The 25360-nt window shown below is 40.3% G+C and overlaps 2 protein-coding genes across 13 annotated transcripts in view; both read right to left on the bottom strand.

Moving 5' to 3' along the window:
- Nucleotides 1–5800: 5800 nt before the first annotated feature.
- On the bottom strand, nt 5801–23489 carry ABHD10 (abhydrolase domain containing 10, depalmitoylase). The gene is made up of 6 exons (XM_034669543.1): nt 23468–23489; nt 20458–20868; nt 17089–17272; nt 11578–11689; nt 11119–11256; nt 5801–6467 (listed from the first exon to the last, which is right to left on the bottom strand). The coding sequence occupies exons 1-6, from the start codon at nt 23487–23489 to the stop codon at nt 6123–6125; spliced, it is 1212 nt and encodes a 403-aa protein (XP_034525434.1). The 3' UTR covers nt 5801–6122.
- Nucleotides 23027–25360, bottom strand: part of PHLDB2 (pleckstrin homology like domain family B member 2) — a 103279-nt gene continuing 100945 nt past the window's right edge. For all 12 annotated transcript variants that reach the window (XM_034658175.1, XM_034658170.1, XM_034658178.1 and 9 more), the window contains one exon: nt 23027–24871. In XM_034658175.1, the coding sequence (XP_034514066.1) occupies nt 24731–24871 (141 nt within the window). In that variant the 3' untranslated portion in view covers nt 23027–24730. The remainder of the gene's footprint in view (nt 24872–25360) is intronic.

Below are 25360 nucleotides of genomic sequence, written 5' to 3'. Positions count from 1 at the left end.
CGCCTTGACGTCCCGTTGCTGATGCTGCGTGGCGCCTGCGAGAATGGTACACTGATTCTATTTTCTCCTGGCCGAGGAGGGTCAAACCCCGGCCGTTGCTAAGAGCCGTCCAAAAAGCCGGCCCTCTCGTGTGTCACTCAGGCCCGCCCGCCTCCCTCCCGCTGAGAGCTTCTTTCAGGCGCACAATTCTTTCCCCTCCTGGGGGGAGGGGGCAGTTGTCTACCAGGCCAGCGACACAGCTGCACAGGGCCTGGGGCCTGGGGGAGGGTCCATTCTGTCAGCTGTCCATCTGTCGGGAGTTACCAAATCACTTTCCCTCTGCCCCGAGGTAACAGTTGTCTGGCTGGACGGGAGAGAGGGGCTGAGAGCTGCAACCATTCCCTTGTTCAGCTGCCAACCAGATTCCATCCAGAAACTTCCATCCCGGTGGGAAACTGTTGTGCCTCAGTTGACTTATCCAAAAAATGCACCTTTTTAGTGCTATTTTGAATCGAGAGATACTAGGAGCGTGTTTTACAAATTAAACAGAACTCAATGTCAGTGTGTTAAGAACCTCACGGAGCGAGAGGTTTTGATAGAGTGTGAACATTTCATTTGTTTATTTTAGTTAAGGGCCTGGCAGGCCCCACTGACATGCTACCAGTGGGAACTGAGTACTTGGTCAAACAAGACCTCAGGACAAATCAACTTAGACCCAGGTTGGCCTGAAAGTTTTATAACTGCCCAAGGGCTGGGCAATCTGTCTTCCTAGACCGTAAGCCACTTGGGGGTAAGGTCTCATTGGTGTTGTGTAAGTCTCTGGGTACTTTTCATGAGAACAACTCCCCAAAATGTGTTCTTCTGGTTCATTCGGCACATATTTTTTGAGTGCTTAATTATGGCAAGTACTGCAATGGAGAGGAATCATATATAATTCTTTCCCCTGGAATGGATTGCTCACTTGACTCAGGCATTTTAGTTAAAGCAATTCTGGTACGTGCAAAGGTAATCTTTGTCCCTGTGCAAAACTGTTGGAAGCTAGGCAGGGAAGGACTCCTTAGATAACACGCGTATTGAGAGAATCTCCTGCCGGCTGGGGCCTGGACTAGTGAAAATGTAATCACTTAGTAGACACGTGGACGGTTTGCCTGGGAAAGGATTTAGCGGTCAGTAGCTGAAGGCGTAGAGAGAGAAACTCTGAGATACAGAGGGTTGTAAGAGAACCCGCTTTTAGGAGAGCAGTGCGTTTGGCGAAAGGCACAGAAAGGACTGACTAATGCAGATCTTGATGCTGCGTGGACTCATCAGTTGGAGACGCTCTGAAGACAACAGAACCGTCTCTGGAGACTTGGGGCTTGGGGGAAGAGTTTAGAGCAAGGAAATTGTCAGCAGAATTTTGGAAGTCACCGTGTTGCATCTTGGGTGGCAATAGTAGGGTTAATTCCAACTTGCGACTAAAGAAACAGGCCCAAACAGAAGGCATGTTACTTTCTCTGTGGCTGGAATCGCTCTAAGGAAGAGGTTGGTTTAGTCTACAAAACTACAAACAATTCTAAAAGATGTACAAGTACGTTTACCTTCTTTCCTCTTCCTCCTTCCTCCCTCCCCCCTCTCTTTCTTCCTTCTTCCTTCCTTCTTTTTTTCTTTCTTTCTTTTTCTTTCTTTCTCTTTCACTGTGCTTTGTGGATCATTTGTACCCAAAGATTTCCTTCCATTTTGACAAAATGGCTGGGGTACTTTAAGTGAATGATTGAGCTCATTGTTCTAGCGTGGATACAGTGGTGAAGAGTGGGGGACACAGCAGGGAAGAGGTTAGCAGTGTCCAGAAATCTACAGGAAGTCTTTAGAGAAAAAAAAAATTATTTGATCTTTGGGGCAAATGGGCTCAACTCTACATTTACTGAGTGTATTAGTATTAGAATTAATTTTCTCGAAACTTTTTTAAAGGACCTATGTTTCTGAGCACAAAAATGCATGAGACATGGCAACATGGTCTAGTAGCAAAGTTAAACTTGTAAACAATAAATACCAGCCAGGTGTCATGCTAAAAATATGCACAAGGTACTCAGGTTCAATGATACCTGGAAGAAGAGGGTAGGGATTGGGGAACAGGTTTATAAATGAGATGGCTTTAAGCCTCAAAAGATGAGTGGGTATTTATCAGGTGGATGGGGTGAGGTGTGTATTTAAAGGGGATCTTTAAGGGGTGCCTGGGTGGCACAGCGGTTAAGCGTCTGCCTTCGGCTCAGGGCGTGATCCCGGTGTTGTGGGATCGAGCCCCACATCAGGCTCCTCCGCTGTGAGCCTGCTTCTTCCTCTCCCACTCTCCCTGCTTGTGTTCCCTCTCTCGCTGGCTGTCTCTATCTCTGTCAAATAAATAAATAAAATCTTTAAAAAAAATAAAGGGGATCTTTAAAAGGCGTATCTAAACTCCACCCATCTTCCTCTTTCCTTCAGAAAAAAGAGTTTCTTAGTTGTTTGGGTTTTTTTTTTTTTAGTTTCAAATTTAATGAAAAGTTGGCATATTCCCTTTGGGTGCTGACCTGCTGTGTGGCTGGTCAGGGTCTCCTTGCTAGCTCCATGCTTTGTAAAGCTCAGCCTTGCCCAAGGCTCTTTCCCTCCTCTCCTCCACACAGAACTTTCTATTGGCTGCTCAGAGAACAGCATACTGTTTAGATTTGTGTCTGGAGATGCCTCTAAGCTCAACAGATGCAGCAAAAGCAAATTTATTCTGTGGCCTCACTTAGCTTTCCTTGCCATTGGCCTTTGCCTTCTCTCTCTTCATTGCACGTGCTGAGACAGTTTAGAAGCATCTCATCGCTTTTAAAATAATGCAGGAGTTCCAGAAGGTAAGCCACTCAGGGGCTGCGGGCTGTTCAAGCATTTTCCATGTCACTGGACACATGGCACGGAGTGGTTTTAGGAAAAAAAAAAGAAAGAAAGAAAAGAAGAAAGAGGGCTTTGGGGGGAAGAAAAACCCCATCAGTAATTAACAGTACACTAGAATACGTAGCTCACTGATACAAAATCTTTTGGAATTTGTGATGCACCCCTCTGCAAAGCTAGGTTGAATTTTTAAAACTGGCTTCTCCTATCTTCAGATAGTGAAGGTTCCTCCTCCTCCCCCCCCTTTTTTTTTTTAAGATTTTATTTATTTATTCGATAGAGATAGAGACAGCCAGCGAGAGAGGGAACACAAGCAGGGGGAGTGGGAGAGGAAGAAGCAGGCTCATAGCAGAGGAGCCTGATGTGGGGCTCGATCCCATAACGCCGGGATCACTCCGAGCCGAAGGCAGATGCTTAACCGCTGTGCCACCCAGGCGCCCCCTCCTCCCCTTTTCTAACCTTTGAAAAGATACCACGCCACTGACCTTCCACTTCAGCATGTTAAGGAGAGGAACGTGCTTTACAAGCCCTGCTCGCTTCCTTGCCTCTTTTCCTTCCTGCCACAAATTACATCCACCAGTTTCTCACCAGACTGTGCTCAGTGTATCTTAAGTGAAAAGACAGTGATTCCTATGTGTGTTATTGTTCTAAACGTACTGTACTTATTGAATCCTTACGCTTTATTATCTAACTTTATGTCATTTTACGGCTGACAAACTTCAAAGAGGTTAAGTAAATTGGCAATTACAGGGTTTGTAAATGGCGAGCCAGGATTTTAAACCCACCCTGCACAGTCTGTCCCTAACCACTATGCACATTGCCTCTACAGGTAGGCTACAAATCTCTAATCATGCTTATTATATTTTATGATGATGTTTAACTCCAGAAAAGTCCCACGGGCTGGACCGCTTCCTCTTCATCTTTCGAATCCTCGTGCCTAGCAGTGTCTGCGTGGATCAGGCCCGGAACAGCCACCCTGCCATCTGCTATCAACTCACGCTAGCACTAGGCACCACAGCACACGCGTGACTTGTATTTGGTCAATGACCTCTGCTCAGTATAAAAGAGAACGCATAGGTGGTAGTCCCATACGGCATTAACCTTTTTAGTATCCGTGTCAGGGGTCCTGAAGACCACCTGCAAGTTCGATGTCTTGTTAGGACTCACAGGACTCAGCACCTAGCTCTACTCACAGCTAGGACTATTATTAGTGAAAGGGTACACAGCAAAACCTGCAAAGGAAAAAGACACATGGGGTGCCATCTGGGTAAAAGAAGCACAAGCTTCCAATTCTCTTCCAGTGGTCATGCCACATGAGCTGAAATTCCCCCAGTAATGAGTTGTGATAATACCTGTGAAATGTTCAGCAGGCAAGCTTGTGCGATTCAGTGCCCAGGTATTGGGAGCTGGCCATTTAGGCAGCCTCTGCCAGGCACCTACCACGATTCCAGACTCCCAGAGGGAAAGGTGTTCAGCACAAACCATACTGTTCACACAGTATGGATGGTTTAGGCATAGTGAGCCACATTTACTCGTTCTGAGAATGGTGGAAACCTCCTAAGATCCAGGTTCCCAGGCATCAGCCAAGGGCTCACCTCGTAAGCCGGTCTCTCTGAAGCTGTGCAGTCAGGCCTGCTATGTCAGCTTTTGTTGGCACAGGAATGTTATCCCAACGATTTTCTCTGTGTGTCATCAATTTGGTTTACCTTGATGACAGAAGTAACTTCAGCAGGCTAAATCAAGTCCAACCAAATTTAAAAGCTAAAAGACACCAACTCAGTAATATCAAGGCTCACTACTGCACACGCCCATTTCAGTTCTTAAAAAAGACCTTTGCAGTAATCGCATATTTTCTTACTATCTCTGCACTTCAGGAAGCCCTCTGACATAGATGGCAGTCCACCTGGCTATTTGTACTTAAGGCACATGTTTCTGAAGGCAGGCAGGCAATAATATATAAAGATTAATTACCTCTTTCAAATATACTATATCATTAAGGTCAAGTGCCCCCATTTAAATGACATATAAGCCAACATTAAGAAGTGATACATTTCCTTTATATTACTGTAAAGTTTTGAGCCTTTAAAAAAGGATAACCTTAAGTTCAAATAAAACAGGCAGAATACATAAAGTAATACCCTTACTTTTTGAACTTTATTATGCTTCAGACTTTTTTTCTGATCATTTCAGATATATTTCAATAAACACTGCCCTATGTTTTGTGAACTGCATTTTAAAATCTGAAGCAATTTTACAAATCTCTGACCAACACTAAACAAAAGACAAAAAATTCTAGCTTTATTAACAATTCTAAGTAGAAGAGAGCACAATTAAGAGCTGTCCCGGTTAACATGAGCGTTTAGCAGGTAACATCTCTTGAATAAAAAAGGAGACATTTTAACTAAAAAAAAAACAACAACCATGCAACATGGATAGACCTAGAAGGTATTAGATTAAGAGAAACAAGTCACAGAAAGACAAATATGATATGATTTCACTTACATGTGGAACCTAAAAAGCAAAACAAAGCAGAAACACCCATATGTACCAAGAACAAACCGGTGGTTGTCAGAGGGAGGGGGCGGGGAGTTGAGCAAAAATAAGTGAAGGGCAGTGGGAGTTGGAGGCTTCCACTACGGAATGAGTAAGTCAGAGGGATGAAAGCTACAGCACAGGGAGTAGAGTTGACGGTACTGTAAGAGCGTGAGCGCCATATAGTACAGATGGTAGCTACGCTCGTGGTGAGCACGGCGTGACACACAGGGTTGTGCAATCACTACGCTCTACACCTGAAACTTACAGAACACTGGGGTGTCAACTACACTTCAATTAAAAAAAATCAAGGATTGGGGGCGCCTGGGTGGCACAGCAGTTAGGCATCTGCCTTCGGCTCAGGGCGTGATCCCGGCGTAATGGGATCGAGCCCCACATCAGGCTCCTCTGCTATGAGCCTGCTTCTTCCTCTCCCACTCCCCCTGCTTGTGTTCCCTCTCTCGCTGGCTGTCTCTATCTCTGTCGCATAAATAAATAAAATCTTTAAAAAAAAAAAAAATCAAGGATTGAAGGAAGCAGAAAATTTTCCAAACAGCAGCTTGTACTTTCTTCACCATTTGTATCATACATCATTAAATAAATACTTGTGTGATATTTACAAAATAGAGACAAGAGGAAAAACCTAAGTATCGGGGTCTTTGATTTGTTATCTCTCTTCCAATCTTCTGGATCCATTAGTTTACATACCAACTCAAAATGTGATTCTAGTTAACTACAGTTGAAAGCTTATCAATTAAGTCATCAATAGTGTAAACAAGGAGTTGAATGTCCGCTTTTTCCTTCATTCGGTGATCACTATGTTTTCGGAGGATGACATCTACATCTGTGCTGAGCACTCGGTCAGCAACCTGTATGGATGTATGCCAAGGTATGATGTCATCCTTCATGCCATGGAGCAACCGTACGGGGCACTTCACAGGGATGGGGCTATGCAGCAAGCAGTGGTGTTCGGCTTCTTTAATGAAACTGTACTGAATGTGATAAACTCCTTCTTCACTGTACCTTGACGGCATGGCCCACACGCCTTTCATCTCTACTTCCTTTTTGACCTATTAGGAAAAATGAGGAAAATAAATGGATGCAACACTAACACACGTAATAGTCTTAAACAGTCTAAGGAAAGCAGTCCTGGAAGAAGAGGAAAAGAGAGATAAAAATGTAAGAATGATCATTATCAATAATTAAAGACTGTGCAAAGTACTGTGATGGGGACTTTACACATAGTATCTATCTCATAAGATCCGGATAAAAATTATTATTATTGCATTTCTACAAAAGAGGGTATTAGAGGCTAGAGAAGTTAAATGTCACGTTTAAAGCTGAAAGGTAACAACTGTCATGGCTAGGACTGAAACTTAGATTTAGCTTTATCAGGTAACATCTTAAATCAGGTGCTGCTTCACCCCAACTGAAAGGGAAAATGAAGGGGAGAAAAAAGTAATTTCTTGGAATCAGTTCAGGTATCATTCATAATATATAAAACCAAATCTTAGGATTGTTTAGATCTCAAAAGCACAAAATTCAAAGTGCCTATATGTGAAGTTACTAAAATGGGGAGGGGATAAAGGGAGAAAAGAATCAAGCCCAAAACTAAAAATGAAAAATAGGACAATAGTTACTCTGGCACAATCAAACATAAAATTTCAGGCTAAGTGTTACAAAAAAAAAAAAAAAAAGTACTGTTTTTGCCTTCCAGAGTCCCAGGAAATGAGAAAAAAATGTGTTGTTTTGGAAGACAATGAAGTCCTCCAAATACTTCCTGAAAAAACAAGGAAATCATTTCCATACTTACTCCCATAAGATGAAATACTGGGTATCTTTTGATTCTTGAACAATTTTTACTTTTTTGATTATAATTTGTCTTAAGCTATTTTCTTCTTTAAAGATTTTACTTATTTATTTGAGAGATAGAGACAGAAAAATAGAGCACAAGCCGGGGGTGGGGGGAGAGGGAGAAGCAGACTCCCCACTGAGCAGGGAGCCCTACTTGGGGCTCAAACTCAGGACCCTGGGATCATGACCTGAGCAGAAGGCAGACACTTAACCTACTGAGCCACCCAGGTGCCCCTTAAACACTTTTTCTAATTAAAGTAATGTACATTCATAGAAAACATGGGAAATATAGAAATTATAAAAAGAAGTAATCACACATAATCCCACCTCTTGGATACAACAACCATTAATATTTTGGCTCATTTCCTTCCATTATTTTTCTCCATGTATTTGGTTTTATACATGTAATATGTAAAATGGGTATCTATTCATACAGAGTTTTCTACATCACTTTATTTATTTCATACATAATTTCTGCGTTTTAAAAAAATACTATGACGTTTTCAAAGGTTGCATAGTAGTCCATTATACTGGATCTAAGCTGATTAACTATTTCCACACTGCTGGGTACTTCCATGAACATCTTTGAGCACAAAGATTTATCTGTAGGGGCGCCTGAGTGGCTCAGTCATTAAGCATCTGCCTTCGGCTCAGGGCGTGATCCTGGAGTTCTGGGATCGAGCCCCACATCAGGCTCTCCCGCTGGGAGCCTGCTTCTTTCTCTCCCACTCCCCCTGCTTGTGTTCCCTCTCTCACTGGCTGTCTCTCTCTGTTAAATAAATAAATAAAATATTAAAAAAAAAAGATTTATCTGTATATAATAAATTGTTTGGAAAGATTATCAGGACTTTAATATATTAAGATATAAATATTTTTAAGGCTCTTGCAACCATATCATATTAAGAGCATTTCTGACTAGAAAAACAGGTGGACATCTTATCAAAATTAAGGAAAAATATAAGGAAAGGAAAACCAAATATAACATATTGAAAATTTTTGTACTTAAATATTCATTGAAGATATTATGATTTTTCCTGTTTAAAATATGTTAATTTACTGCAAATACGAAAGGAAAACAAGAATTTAAACAGTAAATATGTATGATATAATCTGTATGTATTTAGGCATTTTAATGTGGTCTGTAAAAATTCCAAAATGATTTACTGATTCAGTGAAAAAGCTGTGTATCTGAAAGCTATACTCCTAAACACGTCTTCAAATGACTTGAAATTAATGAAATTCTAAAAAATTATAAAATGTACGAATCTATATTAAAATCAAGGCATTCTCTTCATTAAAACATGGGAACTGAATATTTAAAGCAAAAATGATATTCAGTGATCCTCAAAGTACTCAGGATCATTCCTAAATTTCTAATTTCAGTAATTAGAACTTAGTTTCATTGGTTATTATATAAAGTGGGAACCATGGTAATTACCGAGACATAATTAAGAACAGCTGCATTTTAAGTCTTCCCGCCCCCAGCCAGCTGTTATCTGCCACTGAATTGAATGAATACTGTCCATCTGAAGAACAAACTTCACAGAGTGTTATATGTAACCGAACACTCAAAAACAAAAGTTCAGAAATAGCCAAAACCATCATTAACCCAAGAAAATGTACTGTATACATTAAGTTCTACGGCAAGAAGAAATCACATCAAGGCGATGTGGTTGAGAAGCCTGTATTCCGAACAGCTGTGCATCCTGTCTGATGACCTCTAGCGTTCAAAGAAGGAGACATCATTAGATTCAGTTCCTACACAATAAGCAATGCTGAGTGTTAACACAGCCCGAGTTAAAGATGATAGTAAAAATCATTTTTGCTGCCTTGCCATTGTTAGAGCTACTTGCTTCTGTGAAGAAGAGACAGTGGTCCTAGTGTCCCTGCTCTTCCCTTACACGCTTTTAAATTAACATGCTTCTATTAACAACGATTTGTTGGTCTGATTTAGGATTAGCAAAGACATGCCCCGGTTTGCAGGCTATAGATCTTCTCAGTCACTTAGGGGATATGTACCATATCCTCCCCGAGTAAAGTGGATACACACACATAAAAAGAAATGTACAAAGATCCTGGCATTTACCATAACAACAACAAAATTATTTAATCACCTTCTTCCCAATCTGCTATGTTCTTGAAATAACTTCCTACAAGGAGAAGCACTATTTAACTGAGTTAGATGGGGCAAAGGGTTCAAGGTTTATATGCAGACAGATGCAATGGTAGGAGAATTTAGCAGCACGAGGACATTGAGCAACTATGTAAGAGAAATGACTAAGAAAGCAAAAAAAGAAAAAAAAAATCAGAAATGGGAGGGAAGTGCAAGGAAGACCAGCATTGTAATCTTAGCCCTCAGAGGAAATGACAAATGACACAAACCTACATATGCAGACAATGTCATTTCTTAAGAAGCTGAAAAGAATGTGGACTGAGAAATAAGCTCAGAACAGATAATATATGCCACTGGTATGTATCAGTGCAGAACTTGAGGCCAAAGTGAATAATATTCTACTATTCAACACTGCATGTACTTTTTTCCTCCTCTTTATTTCCTTTCCTCCTCCACGTGCTCGTCCACTCTCTAGAGCGGTGGTTCCCAAACTTCATTGGAGGGGCTTGTTAAAACAGATCGCTGGGCCGTACTCCCAGTTTGTGATTCAGTAGGTCTCAGGGAAAGATCAGGAACATGCACTTCTAACAAGTTCTCAGCTGACGCTGATGCTGCTGGCCTTGCGACAACACTTTTTGAAACACTACTTGACTGCTTTTCTTTAATTTTCTGTGCCTTAGTCCTGCCAGGATCATAGTCCCGCAGGTGACATCTAGATCCTTAGGAAAAAGACATGCAAAGAGAACGCAACTGAGTACAAAACAATTAACAAAACATACAAAAATAAAGAGCTATGACCTACTATTTCTTTACCCCCGCAGACAACTGAAGTGCTTAAACATATGTCCAATAATGAAGTGTAACAAATAAATTACCTTCATTTATTTCAGAAACCTCACTTCAACCATGATTTGCTGAAGGGCATGCTAATGATGAAAAGCACATTTTTTTTAAAAAGTGAGAATTTGTAGTAGAAAAGAATGCCAACCAAGGGTCTAAGCCAGGAATGGCAAATCTCATCTCCAGTGTGCTAATTCTGATCAACTGATAGTGTGTACATGGAGAGCTCCGCTGAGAAAGGCTCTGAGGCTGCTTTCAGGCTAAAAAAAAAAAAAAAAAAAAAAAAAAAAAGAGTATCATAATTGATGAGCCAAATCTACGGGGTGCCTGGGTGGCTCGGTCATTAAGTGTCTGCCTTCGGCTCAGGGCATGATCCCAGCATTCTGGGATCGAGCCCCACATCAGGCTCCTCTGCTTGGAACCTACTTCTTCCTCTCCCACTCCCCCTGCTTGTGTTCCCTCTCTCACTGGCTGTCTCTCTGTCGAATAAATAAACAAAATCTTAAAAAAAAAAAAAAGTTTCATAATTGATGAGCCAAATCTAACATGATCATAAGAATAGGTACTATTTCCCATATGCCACAAAATAAGAATAAGAGGTACAAAAAGAGATCACAATGTATGATACAAATTAAGTCAACGTGATTAATAAAATATTGCTAAAAAAAATTTAAAGTGTGATTTCATGAACGTGGCTCAAACATTTGGCAGAATGATTTGAAGGGTCTGTGAAAAGAAGGAAACCTTGAACAAGAGACCAATCAAAGAAGGCAAAGATTACACACAAAAAGGCAGCTAAGGCAAAAGATGAGCCAGCATAGGAAGTCAGTACAGATGACACACGGACAAATATTCAAAGACAGAGGGAGGAGGAGGAGGACAGGAAGTACACGCTGAGATTGCTCGTGACTTACCTCAATGGGAAGCTGATTGAACTGTGTCACTAGGCCATCTACAGCTGTCGCTATACCAATAAGCGCAACAACCTTTTGTGGCCTTGCGATCGCAGCATGAAACATAAGCCATCCACCGAGGCTAGATCCAACCAGTATCTAAAAATAAACATTTACAGTTTTAAAGAGGAATTTTCTTTTCTGTAAGTGGACTGAGTAATTTACATATGCACTTTTTCCTTTTACATCCATTAGCTCCCAAACTTTTAATATTTGGCACAAAGTAGAATTAAGCTTATGATTGCAGTGAAAAGTAAAATGCTTACCTACATTTTATGAGAAAGAGAAAATGACAGAATAATTTTAAATTAAATACCAAGATTGATGGTTAAACATTTAAACTATTAAATTCTCATAGCTAAACAAACAGCTCAAAAAGAATGACATTAGTCAATAATCATATTTAACAAAAACAGTCACCTGTGGTCCTTCAGCTAAGTCATCAATTATAGAAAGAACATCTTTTCTCCATCTTCCCACTGTGCATTCTTCTAAGTTGCCAGCCGAATTTCCAATTCCTGAGTAATCAAACCTAGAAAAAGGGAAAACAAATCTATATCTAGATACCTATCTATATATCTGTTTCTCTGATTTTTAAAGAAGATAGCACATTTATCGTTATTACAATGCTTAAAATATATTAAAATAAAACACTGAGGTGAGTATATATTTCAGCAGCTCCTACTGGCATAACCTTCAAACATCGCCTCCACCCGCTAACTCTCTCACCTTCCCTGCCACCCGCGGCTGCTCCAAATCACTATCTCCTCTGACTGGACCAGTGCGATAGTCTCTGCCTATATCTCCCTGCCTCCCTTTCCTACCCTTGTAGTCTCTTCCCCATGTAGTAGTCAGTGATTCTTTTAAAACAAAAATCACGTCTTGCACAAACCCTCCAAAAGCTTTCTAGAATCTTTAAATAAAATATAAAGTCTTTACCATAACGTGGCCTCTGACTACCTCTCTGGTCTCCTTTCTTCCTGTTCCCTCCCTCCCAACTTTATCTTCACTGGCCTTCTGGAAGTTAATGGAACACACCACCCATGTCTGTGCCTCGGGAGTTTACATCAGCTTCTCTCTCTACACCTCCAGATATCCGCTTTGCTTGTTCCCTCACTTCGTTCAGGCCTCTGGCTCCAATGTTACATCCCCAGCGATGCCTTCTGTGACCAACTCAGTCTAAAATAGTGCTTCTTTCATCATTCTCGAATTCCTTACCCTGCTTTATTTTCTTCAGGGCAAACACTGCTACCTGGCAGATAAGAAATGTGATTGTTTGTGGTCCCCCACATGGGAACGGAGGCACCATCTAGGCCCAGACTATTTTGTTTACCACACTGCTTTCCCGGTGCCTACATCAGTACCTTGCACATGGTACATGCTTAGTATTTACTAAATTAACGAAAGGGAAAGAGGCAAATCAAATGTACGAACCCAGCTCATCCCGTGGTTTGCTTCTCCTTCCAACTTTCTAGTTGTCCAGGCTCAGAAAGGCTGTGTGATCTGCGTACTTTACCTCTCTGTCAAGATCTCAGTTCAACAGACCATGAAGCAGCACACCACGCCTGCAGATTACCTTAAACCCGTCATACTGAAGTACCTCAGGCCCTGGGTAAGCCCTTTCGTAAGGCTGAGCCTTTGCATGCGGTCCTGCTGCCTGGAAAGCCTTCCCTCCCCACCCAAACTCCTACTCATCGTCTAAGTCTAGGCACTGCCTTTGAGGCACTCTGACATACATGCCCCGCTTACTACCATCAGTCACTTTCTTTTGTATGTACTCACTCAACACTTTTCACATTACGTTGTAATCAAGTTTCAAATGTTTGTCTGACTACAATGTCAGCTCTTCCACAGCATACTGTTTTATTCAAATCTGTTTTTTCCAGGGTACAGAACGCTGCTTGCCCTGTACCGTCCTTGCTCACTCACTCTCATTTCTCCTCATTCATCTCTTTCTCTGCAATTTGGTAAGCCCGGTATCACACTGCAAACGTGGACCATCACAGTAGCCTATGTCTCTCCGACTAGTCTCTCTCCAAATGCATCCACTTTATACCCGTCAGGTTCTTCTGCAACATTATATGGACATGGCATACACTTCTCTGGTTCCCTGTGACACACAACATGAACACTGAGCGAGTCAGCCTGTTTTTAGAGACCATCAGCTTCTGGTCATCTCGGACTGACCTTTGATCATTTCGTCAGAGGCAACCACTGCCTTGGCGAACTGATCAACTTGCGGTTACTCAACTGGCTCTTGCGTTCTTTCCTGTTTCGTGCCTCATACCACTCCCTTCACCTGCAACACCTTCTCCTCTCACCTTCACAGCTCATACACTTGCAGAAGTTAGTCCAAATGAATCTTTTTTTGCAGGAAAAAACTTCCCAGACAAGCTGAAGAAAAAAATCTCTACCTAATGAAACATACACAGAATTCATTCTCAGCAGTCACCATCAATCCTCTAACCTGCGCTATGAGACAGCTGCGCGTGGTGCGCCTCCTCATTGCTCTGACACCGTCAGACTGTCGCGGGGAGCACCACTCTTGGTTTGTCTCTGCATTCCTCAGAGACGAGGCGTGTAAGCCTTGTACGTGGAGTATCACAACACATACTAAACAAATAAAAGTGGGAGACAGAAGTAACACGAATCACCTTATCCAAATTTTCATGTTTTTTTTTTTAACTCTTAAAATCTGGTGAAAACTAATAAATCCTAGTGTTTTTAGTGTATATGTAAGAATATATATGTGATATATAGCATGTAACAATTTCTTAGGGATTTATAAGTCATGGAGAAAGAAGAAATAAAAATTGTCTTTAGGTATAAAGTGAAACGATTTGGGACCCATGGAAATTATGTAACAAGGCTGGGGCTGAAGTCTCGATCACAGTTATTACTTCTCTCAATCCAAGGGGACGTGGTAGACGGACCCAGGAAAAGAGGGAAGACACCAGCCAATCCCCTCCTTTTCCCTGCTCTGGTGGGTAATCGGGCATCTCTACTTGCTGCATCTCTACAGCTGCCTTCCAAATATATGATGCAGACGCAGAAGACATGCAGAGTCCCTCCAAAGAGGGAAAGGTAAACACTCAGTGATACTAAAAGGTACAAGTAAAAAATATAGTTCCTTCTTGTTGAACCGTAATCAAGGGACGGAGTCAACTCAAACATACTCAGCTGATTAGGACTTTAAAACACAGCAACACGGCACCGTTCTAGCAGCCTCAATAGTCTGGGACATATCCCCAAATCTACAATTAAATATTCTGTGACAAATAACTGAGAGAATACCAACCCTAATGTCATGTGTTACATTCCTGAGCTCTGACTCAATCTTATGTTAGGCATGGTGACAGGACATGAAGAAATCATTTTCCTATAGCCAAATGTAATATTTCTTGTATAATATACAAAACTATTTCCTCCTTCAAGATCTAAGATCTTATAGCCAAAAACACAACAAAAATGAACTGAGAAACTGGAGTATAAATAAAAGATGAAATCTCCTATAACAAGCTAAAATGCAATCAATAGTTAATAGTGAACAGATTGCAATGAAGTTTGATAAAAGCAAATAAAAAGGAACTTGGTCAAATTAAAACTTTGTAGTGAAGGGCTATACTTTTATAAGGTTTATAAAGATATATTTAGGCTATGTTTTAACCCAGTACCACTTAAAGGGCTGTATACATTATAATTCAATCATACTTATTTACCATTTCCAATGTATGTATCCAAAATGCAGAAAACCCACAGATGTCGTGTCTTATAGGGAGATAGGAACTGGTTACAGCGCTCATAGTCTCAATTTAAATTCAAGAACCAGTAAAATGGTGATTTCTTGAGCCAAATTCTTTGGGACAAAAAGAATGATGGCAGTTTTTCAGATATTATCATGTTTTGATCCAGGTAGTCCTCCTTCCTGTATAGCTCTTCTTTCTTCCCCAAATCTGAATTACTCTTCGTGTGCCTTTATGAACTATTTTTTATCCACTTCGATCCCCAGTTTCCTCTCACTTTGTGCAATTAAGTAGACTGTTCTTTTGACACAATCACATTCTGATGAGTACTTTTGCCTAATTTCTCATATGTACTTTATCTTGTGTTTCCCCAACCTATCTTTAAGAACAATAGCCATGTTTTAGAATTCCCTGTGTAGGGACGCCTGGGTGACTCAGTCATTAAGCATCTGCCTTTGGCTCAGGTCATGATCCCAGGGGCCTGGGATCGAGCCCCGAATCGGGCTCCCTGCTCAGCAGGAAGCCTGCTTCTCCCTCTCCCACTCCCCCTGCTTATGTTCCCTCTCTTGCCATCTCTCTCTCTGACAAATACATAAATAAAATCTTAAAAAAAAAAAAAAAAGAATTCGCTGTGTATTTTACAGCACCCAGCAACAGTGCTAGAAAGTCTGCTTGGAAAAGACAGTCCAGTCTTCAGAATAACAGAACAGATTTTTAAAAGTTCTGAGCATGAAAATAAAACCACTCAGTTAATATGATAAAAGGAGTAACACTAAATCCATATAATTGACATAATCTCAGCTAATGTATTGAATAAAATCTAAAAGTTTTTTTATTTTTAAAATTTATTTATTTCTGAGAGATGTATTTTCTAGATCCACTGAGTGAGTGTTAGTGTAACTACTAACAATTTAGATGAATACATTTTTAGGCTGCTAGTGCTAGAAAGGATTCAGAAATTATCTTTAGTTCAACCTGCCCCTTTTTTATGATGAAGAAGACAGGTTCAGTGTTTATCAACTGACTCATCTTGTCAGAGTTATCGCTGGAACTGATTCTAGTACCTATACTACTACTTTGCCTTTTTTTTTTTTTTTTAAGATTTTATTTATTTATTTGACAGAGAGAGAGAGACAGTGAGAGAGGGAACACAAGCAGGGGGAGAGGGAGAAGCAGGCTTCCTGCTGAGCAGGGAGCCCGATTCGGGGCTGGATCCCAGGCCCCTGGGATCATGACCTGAGCCGAAGGCAGACACTTAACGACTGAGCCACCCAGGTGCCCCTAGTACCTATACTTCTTGAATCCCAGTCGAGTGTTCTTTCTACTAAACCATACTATCTCTTCTGGCAAATTAGGCACTATAAAAACGATTGTTACAGGTAAACAAACCCAATAACAACAGTGTAAGCACATTATTTGACTAAAATAATTATCAGTATGAAATAATAGGAACTGTGAAATCAAATTTTGGATAAACAACATATATCCTCTCTATTTATGCTTCTATTCAGACTACAGGAGCGAGGGGAAAGAGAAAACTCAGTGGAAATGTGAATTATACAATACTAATTTTAAAATACTTTCATGTGTTTATTTTTTTTTAAATAGGGGCATGGAACGCCAATGAAAATACTAAGCCAGAGAAATAAATTTAGGAGTTATAGACTACACTTAAAACCAAGGGAAAGAATGGGCTCAATATGAAGAGGATGGGAAATGAGAACTTAAAAAGATCCCAGGTAAGAGACATGAAAAATTTAAGAATACAATATTCTTAAATACATATATTATTTTTTAAATACATATTTTAAAAGTAGAGTTATAAAGAGTGGCCAAATAAAAGCCTGTGAGTCTCCAATGGAAAACCACAATATAATTACAAGACATTACAAGAAAGCCAACTACTATGATCAGTTTGCTGTCATGTTAGATTATTATATTTAGAGTTTAGTTACCACTAGTTTCCTTTCCTGCCAGCATTGTCAGTGTGGCACAAAGACCATTAAAAAAGGTCTTTCAAAAGTTGTATGTACGATAACCCTAAATCACAAGGTGAGAGTGTACAGACCATTAAAATAAGTTAATCCATAAAAACACTGGCAGTTGGTTTAATTGGTTAGAGCAGAAATAATTCTCTGTTGCCATGCGAAATGGTAGTAGTATTTTCTCTGAAATGCATTGTTCCTACCTTATATAGGCGTAACCTAGAGATTTGCAAAACTCTTCAATCGCCAATGCTTTTGTACCATTCATATTAGAAATATAGCCAGGGATGAAGATAACTCCTGGACTTTTGCCTTTTAGCTTCTTATAAGCCAGGTTTGGAAGGTCTGGTCGACTAAGGAAAGAGACTGATGTCTTTTGTCTGCAAGCTAAACAAAGTACACAAAACATAAACTACAGTTCACAAATACTGTTTTTGGAAAACCATATACATTTGACCCTTGAACAACATGAAGGTTGGGGTGCTAACCCCCCATAGTCGAAAATCTACGTGTAACTTTTGACTCCCCAAAAACTTAACCACTAGTAGCCTACTGTTGATTGGAGGCCTTACCAATAACATAAACTGTTCATTAACACGTATTTTGTATGCCATATATATTATATATCGTATTCTTACAACAAAGTAGGCTAGAGAAAAGAATGTTAAGAAAATCATATAGAAAATATATATACAGTAGTGTACTGTATTTATTGAAAAAAAACACCAATGTATAAGTGGACCTTTGCCATCAAACCCATGTTGTTTAACGGTCAATTGTATATTTTCAATCTTAACTTTCTTAACTTGTCAAATTGATGTCAAAAGTACTTCCATTTAAGGGGAAAAACAAAAGACTCGAAGTACTAAAATCGCAAGTCTAAGCATGGTATTTTCTGAACTCGTATCAAAATCAGTGCCTTTGAGCAAGGTCCAATCTGGATTCTTCCAAAATATGCAATGAGGAGGAAATTTCTAGGCAATAAAAGATAAAGGCCTGTAAAAAATGTTTTCCTGTTGCTGCTGTATCATCTGTCCTACAAAGTATCAATCAGATTTATCTACACTAGTTTTAGCCTTCTCTCGTGAGATTTTTCTTTTTAATTTTTTCAATGCTTGAGCAGTTTCACATCCTCTACTTTTTGGCAAGGAGGGGGAGAAACAAGTCTGGTCTGCCCTTGAGAAATTGTTCCAAAGGTGGGGGTGCTGGTCTGCCACTTTAACTACTGGCTCCCTCACCACCCACAAAATCGTGGGCCATGGTAATAGCCAATCGTGATTCTTTATCAGCAGAGGTGGGTTCAATGAGCAGTTTCTTTACAGGTAACCTTGAATAATTTATAATAGTACCACTTTTGGAAAAAGATTTCTCATAGGGCTCTGCAATCACTATGCGTTTTATTTGTTGGTTTGGCTTTCTGTGAATGCTACACAGATCTTCCTGCAATTTAAGTACAATACAACTGGCAAATTTTACAAGGTTACTCATTGTTTCATTGTTTTTGAAGTTTTGTCCTACCATAAAATCTATACTTGCTCTAAAAAAAAAAAGTAAGAAGATACTTAAAGAACATTAGGACACTTATAATCCCACCTCCTCCTTCCAAAGAAATTGGGTTTGTGGGGCGCCTGGGTGGCTCAGTCGGTTTAAGCACCCAACTCTTGATTTCAGCCCAGGTGATGATCTTGGGTGTGAGATGGAGCCCTGCATCCAGCTCCGAGATGAGCGTGGAACCTGCTTGCGATTCTCTCTCTCTCCCCCTCTTCCCTCCCCTCCACCCCCCCCAACACATTCCTGCTTTCTCTCTCAATAAATACATAAATCTAAAAAAAAAATAGGTTTGTGTATTTCCTTACAGTCTTTTTCTGGACCAACAAAATCTCTTATATTAAATGAAACCTTCCTCTCCTTTATTGTGGCCAATGGAAACATCTTGGCCTCCTCCACATTAGTTGATAAAAGCTTCCTTCATTTTGGATTTGAGAAGTTGATTTTTTTTTTTTTAAGTAGGCTCTATGCCCCAGGTGGGCCTCGAACTCATGAACCTGAGAGCTGGAGTCCTATACTCTTATCAACTGAGCCACCCAGGCAGACCAAGAAACTGAATTTTTAAAAACTGAATAGAAGACCCTATCCCTATTACATGTAAGTGTGTTTCAAAGTTTCAATGTATAGTAAAATATGCCAAATTTAAAACTTTTAGCGAAAACCAGGGCTAGCAGGGGTCAAGTTATGTTGGTTGACAGACTGTATTTGCAAAAATGTCAACTTCCCATTTCCTTAGCTCAGCACTCAAAAAATCCCTCCTATCCTCTTCTTCTTTTTTTTTTTTTTAAAAGATTTTATTTATTTATGTGACAGAGAGACAGCCAGCGAGAGAGGGAACACTGCAGGGGAGTGGGAGAGGAAGAAGCAGGCTCCCAGCAGAGAAGCCCGACGTGGGACTCGATTCCGGAACGCCGGGATCACGCCCTGAGCCGAAGGCAGACGCTTAACGACTGAGCTACCCAGGCGCCCCTATCCTCCTCTTGATAATACTTCCCAAAACAGGAATTTCTCCCGGAGACAATTACAATTTACTTCATTTTGGTGAGTTGTAAGTGGACAGGTTCTTCATATCACACCCATAAATGATCATATTATTATTACAAGGATTAGTTCAAAGCCTGATGCATAAGTCCTCAATGATGTGCTAAATAGATGAAACAGTATTACAATCTAGTTATGAACTGACATAATCATACTTTGCTAGAGGAACTTACATATAAGAAGCCTTTAGGTTGTATACAATTAAATATAAGTTAAACTGATTATATACATTTAAATTTTTTAACTAAAACAAAGGGTATCAGCAATGAGGTTTCTATTCCAAGCACAATACACCTGACAGCTTGTATGGCAAAGGTGTCAGCACAACAAAACGGAAGACTAAAAAGACACAATTCAGAAAAACAGACTATATATACTGAGGGTAGGGTGGTACGGGGAAGAATCAAACACAAGATAAAGAAAATATTCAGATGCTCTCATTTTTGGTCCGAATTCTAGTTTCCTTTGTTGAGTAATGATTATGGTTTTCACTGAGCGGGAGCATCATCGAGAAGGCAAAATCAGAAATCGAGCTTGATGATGGCGTCTATACTTTTACAACAACACGAAAGTTCACATCGTAAATTCCCTTAAGCGAAGCAAAGGCAGGTCTAAGCATCCTAACAGAGTCAAGATTTGCAAACCCCTCAGACCCGAAGAGAAAAGAGAGACAAAGCAACTAATAAACGCACATCTTTGTATTTCCTAGTGCTGGCTCTTAACGCGGGGAGGCAGGCAGAGAGTAGAATCCTTGAACTGCAGAGCGGAAAACGCCAGCAAGGGCCCAGGCAGTGCCGGATACCCGGGGCCCGGCAGAGGTCTTCTTACTGCCCCCACCAGAATTGTTGAAAGCGCCTAAAACTGGGGTACTGAGAATGGGGGAAGACCATTTTTAAATAGGGCGCCAAAAACGCAGTGGGCAGGAACGGACTGAACCCGACGTTCGACAGAACGCGTACTTCTCCCGCCTTTCGGTCACTGACCTGGGAGCCATCGTGGCGTCCCCTCGGCCTTCCTTGCGAGTAATGCGGTGAGGCCACGGTGTAAGCCGAAGACGGCCGCTTTGCTCCACCTCCGACAAGGTACCCAAGCGCCCAGTGCCGCCATGCCCACTCCGGCCGTCTTCCCAGCGGCCCCTGAGCACCGAGCTGACCTACAGAATCGTTTAGCGCACAGCAACCGAGGCTGCGCATGCGCCGCGGGCCGGAAGCCCGGACGTACTAAGGAGGACCCCCCGGAGAGTGTCAGGGGAGAGCGCGTCAACTGAGAGCGCGCATGCGCAGAGCGTCGTCGCGCTTGCCGTTCTCTCGCTATTGGACAGTTGATTCCCTCAGGCAGTTTTTGCCTCAGATGGCTCGGAATGTTTTGAATGTCCTCAGTAGGCGACTTTTTCACTGGTCAGATATTCCATGGCTGGAGGCGCGGAGAGAATCCGCATCCAATGTTCCTAGATAGGAAACCATCTCACCATCCCGAGGACACTATAGGGAGCGGAAGTGGCTGCTTGCATTACAAATCGCTCTCCCTCCCCGACAGTTTTAAGCCTTATCGGAAATGCTTCCAAGATCTGACCCTAATCCTGCTTGCAGAAATCCCGGAGTGGACTTGTTCACCGCTACTTCGCGCCTGTCCAATTCATTTTTGCTCTAGCTTTGTATGCTTCACAGTTGAATTTTTCAATATTCCCGTTTCATGTTTTGTGCAAAAATAAACCCCAGTAGATAAACGATCTCAACGGAAGAATAAAATTGAGAGGATTTAAATACTGAGAATATTTTATAGTTTGGGGGTAGCAGACTTTCTTAAACCAGATATGAAACCAAATCATAAAAAATAAAAATGTTTGTATATGAATTTCAACCTTTTGAATGGCAAAAGTCAAAAGAGAGTCCAGAAAAACTGATTTTACAGCACAGATAACAGAATATTAATACTTCTATTCAGCCTGCTCCTAGAAGGGGGGAAATCTGTAATTTCCGTAGACTTGTCCAATGGCTATGAATAGGCAGTTCATATATAAAGATGTTCAGCTTCACTAATTGAAAAATGTGAATTAAAAAGATAACATTTTTCTCATGCATCAGATTCGTAAAAATTAAGAAGAGCAACTATTGACAAGGATGCTGGGAAACTGGCACTCCTGGAGGGTTGGGGGGGTGGGGAGGGTTAATTGCTGAACTCTTCTATCAAGTGATCTCACCACACCTTTTACGATTTAGAATACACATCATTTTCAATGTCCTTGACCCAGGGGCCCCAGTTTGTGACTCTCCTGTAGAAAACAACACTGGTTCATAAGGAGGCATATTATCTGCTACAGCACCATTTTTAGAAGGAAGCAGAAGAAAAAAAATGGAATAGTCAGTAATAGAAAAATGGTTGAACACATTGTACAAGGGTTTCTGAATTCTAGCTCTGGCACCTTTCAAATTAATCCTGGGACATCAAGCATCAACAAGAAAGATCTCCTTTTTTTCTACTTCAGGTTACTATGGCTGGTATAATACTTACGTAAAGACACTACTATGTTGGTCATTAATTTTGGAGCAATGATTGGTGCTAGAATAAAGGCAAAGTTTGGATACAGTGAATCCAGCCTGTCTTTGGAATCCTGAGAACCTGTCTTATTGGAACATACTGAAAAAGTTGGATAAATAAAAATTAAATAGATCGTTCTCAAGTGGTGTAGTGCCAGAAATAGGTAGCAAGGAGGGCTGCTTGATTTCAGGTCGCACTCCAAAAGCTGTTGAGCTGTTTTGCCAGTTCTCCATTAGGCCCATTATAGACTTCAAAGGAACTAAATCGGTAAGGTGATTGATGCACGATTCATGCCGTTTCACTACCCTTTATATCTTAATAATAAACATTTCTCACTGTGGTTTTTGGATAATTGCAAATATTCTCAATCATTCCTATCCTTAGTCAGTCTCTCCCTTTATTTTTACAGATCTTCTTGCATTTTATGTGCAGCAAGATGAAAAAAAAAATCTGACTTGTTGCCATAATGGGAAAAGCACTGTACAAAAAACCATGGACTGTTTTCTCTACCCACCCTTATCAGTATAACAAATCAGGAAAAATTGTGGCTAGTGTCAAGTGAAGATGCTTTCACCCACAGTGATGGGCTTGAGGTAAGCCAATCTGTTTTCATACCCACTGTCAACGTTGCCTTCATTAACAGGAGTGATAAGACATACTGTTCAGGGCCATTTCTCTCTCTGAAATCTGCCTTAGCCCAGGGAGACAAATGAGGTTGCTATCAAGTATAGCCCTTAATTCACACCTGCATGACTTTTTTCCTACCAGAGAAGTAAGCACAGTCCTTGCAATTCCCAGTAATAATTGCGTCTTTGCAAAAAGACAGTAAGATGTCAGATTTGTCAGGGGTTATCTCACCTTGTTAGCAACAGGAATGTGCAGAGGTACTTATAATTACTTCAATTTATAAAACTACAAATCATAATGTTAGCACACAACAACTTTTGTGGAGATTCACAATTGATTTTTGCTGATTAATCTATCCCCTGTCATGTCATCAAGAGGTAACCTCCTAATGAGAGATGAGTTTATTTTCAAATGTGAAATCTGGTCAACATTTTAATCCATATTCAACATATTTTAACACACATTTTAAAAGTTTTACTACATCATGCAAGATATAATGCTGATTAGAATATCTTTATAATCCTATAAAGTACAGTACAGACAAGTTATATCTTTACATTAACCAACAAAATTTTAGCAATTGCATTTCACTCTTTTAGATCATTACAGGATTTGGGGTGATCTCTGAAAAAACATATTATAAAAATGTCTTTTGCAATCGTGACTTTGTCCTCCACTGTTCAAGTACAATCATGTGTCATCCAGTTGCAAAATCTTATTATTGGCAACATGTATACATGTATACAAACCACACTGCAAAGTTTTAAAAATTGTACCCCGTCAGGCCTGACAAAGATTTTATGGACACTTCCAATCTAATCATCTCACCTTTACAAGTAAGCAAAGCCATTATTTTCTACTTCTATCCATTTGCCAACTTTTAGGAAAGAGTACGTTCATACTTGCAAATACGCACAACATGACAAACCAGGATAGATGTCATTTGAAAAACTTTTATAAGAAGAGACTTGCCCGAAGTCATTTCATTCAACAAAAATTAATTTAACTCTAAAAAACAAAGGCTAATTGTAAAGAAATACATAATAAAATAGTCCATTACAAAGAACATTAAGTCGAAGTTCATTTTCATTTTTATAGAACTACACTACTTCTGTAAATAAGTATTTTAATTGGTCTGTTCTTTGGTGAAAACAGCTCTGATTTCATCGTTATGTCATGTGAGGCTGCAATTAACACGTGTGTTCCACAAAAAGGAGGAAACAGAGGATCTAAAGGAAATCGGCTGCCGGCTGCCTTTATTCTCAGCCCTGGGAATGGAGAAATCTTAAGCAAAACAAGCAATATTCTCCTTATTTTAAATTGCTCAAAGTGACAGAATGTCTGTCTAATAAGACTGCTTCTGTCTAAAACACACAACTTTTTCTTTTCTCTTCTTTTACAAAAAGTGATTTGCTCTATACGTTCAGCAGCTTATACCAGCAGTAACTCTTCAGAGTCCATTTCCTAGACAGTCGATGGCATCAAAGTACCATTTTAAAATGTAGAGTAACACTGTATGTGGTTCATCACCTGAAACTACCACTATTAAACAGAAGTCATATCAAATCTTTGGTTTACGTGCAGTACTTAATAATTAGGGCAAAACTCCTCCTAAAATACATTCCCCTCCAAACCCTTATTTCCTTCTATTTATAAAATAACCTTCAGCAAAATGCTTTTTAAAAAACTGGTTGATAACCAATAATGTCAATGCCAATAACTGGGGTGCTAAAATAATTTCATATTTCCAAGTACATACATTCTGTAAACCATTCAGTTTATTTCACCAAAGTAAACAATCGATAAAAAATAGTTTATAAGAAGTGTTCCTATAAGTGATGCTATTTGCCAAAATAGTGGGGTTTTTTTTCTCATAGGTGCTTCAGTCCTTTTGTTATTTATCATCAAACTTTGAATTTAAACCCCTTTTTTCGCTTTTATAAATGACTTCCTGTTAATATAAAAGGAGTTCTGAGTATATGCAGTTAGACGGATGGGTCTGTTGGGTGTTTCCACCTGGGATCGAATATGGCTTCATTCTTGTAAGAGATTATTGCAGTCTGCCCTGAAGTCGACTGTTGGGCCAGTTCACTACAGTAAGAAGTGGGTGTAACCTTCTGCCCCCGTAACTATAACATCCATCCAGATCCGCATGGCTTCTGGCGATGGCGCAACCATATAGTAGATTCTGTCGTGAGTCTTGACACTAAAGGTGAGTAATGGATTAGGACTCTAAAAATTGAGAAAGGAAAAGAACGTAAAACAAACATCCTGAAATTACATTAAATACCACAGACATATGTGAGGGCTTCTTCCTCTTTATAAGTTCGAATGTGTAGAAACCTAAATTGGTGTTCCTGCTGCTCTAGGATAACCTGTAGCCCCACCTCCAACCCCCTTCCCAAGATCGACCATCTCTCCAGACTTTCTGCACAAGAAATCGCATACAGAGAGCTCACTGATCAATCCTCTTAGCAGCTACTTTGTCGGTAGAGCCCTAGCGGGTACCTAGCTGAGAGTGGGTGCTCGATCAATGACAGCTCTTACTCTTAGCCCGACTGAGAGTCTTCCTGATAACCTCATAACCACGTTGTAGCTCCTTCTTAGAACCTCATGCAAAGTCACGTACCAGCGTCTTCTAAACTAACACGACCATAAGATTTTCTCACTTCACCGTGACTTTTTCCCCCCACAAAAGATAAGCTGTATTAATTACTTCTA

This window comes from Ailuropoda melanoleuca, chromosome 1 (genome assembly GCF_002007445.2).
Source record: "Ailuropoda melanoleuca isolate Jingjing chromosome 1, ASM200744v2, whole genome shotgun sequence".
Classification (NCBI taxonomy): domain Eukaryota; kingdom Metazoa; phylum Chordata; class Mammalia; order Carnivora; family Ursidae; genus Ailuropoda; species Ailuropoda melanoleuca.
The sequence above is the reverse complement of the archived record's forward strand: the minus strand, read 5'-3'. Positions and strand labels throughout refer to the sequence as shown.

Excerpts from the sequence above, each read along its gene's own strand:
- ABHD10 (XM_034669543.1), bottom strand. The coding sequence starts at position 23,489 with ATGGCTTTGCTTACTTGTAAAG. Across the intron at positions 11,690-17,088 it reads CTAGGTTACGCCTATATAAG|GTTTGATTACTCAGGAATTG; the intron begins GTAGGAACAATG and ends CCCTTTTTCTAG. Across the intron at positions 6,468-11,118 it reads TCAATCAGCTTCCCATTGAG|GTCAAAAAGGAAGTAGAGAT; the intron begins GTAAGTCACGAG and ends TTTTCCTAATAG.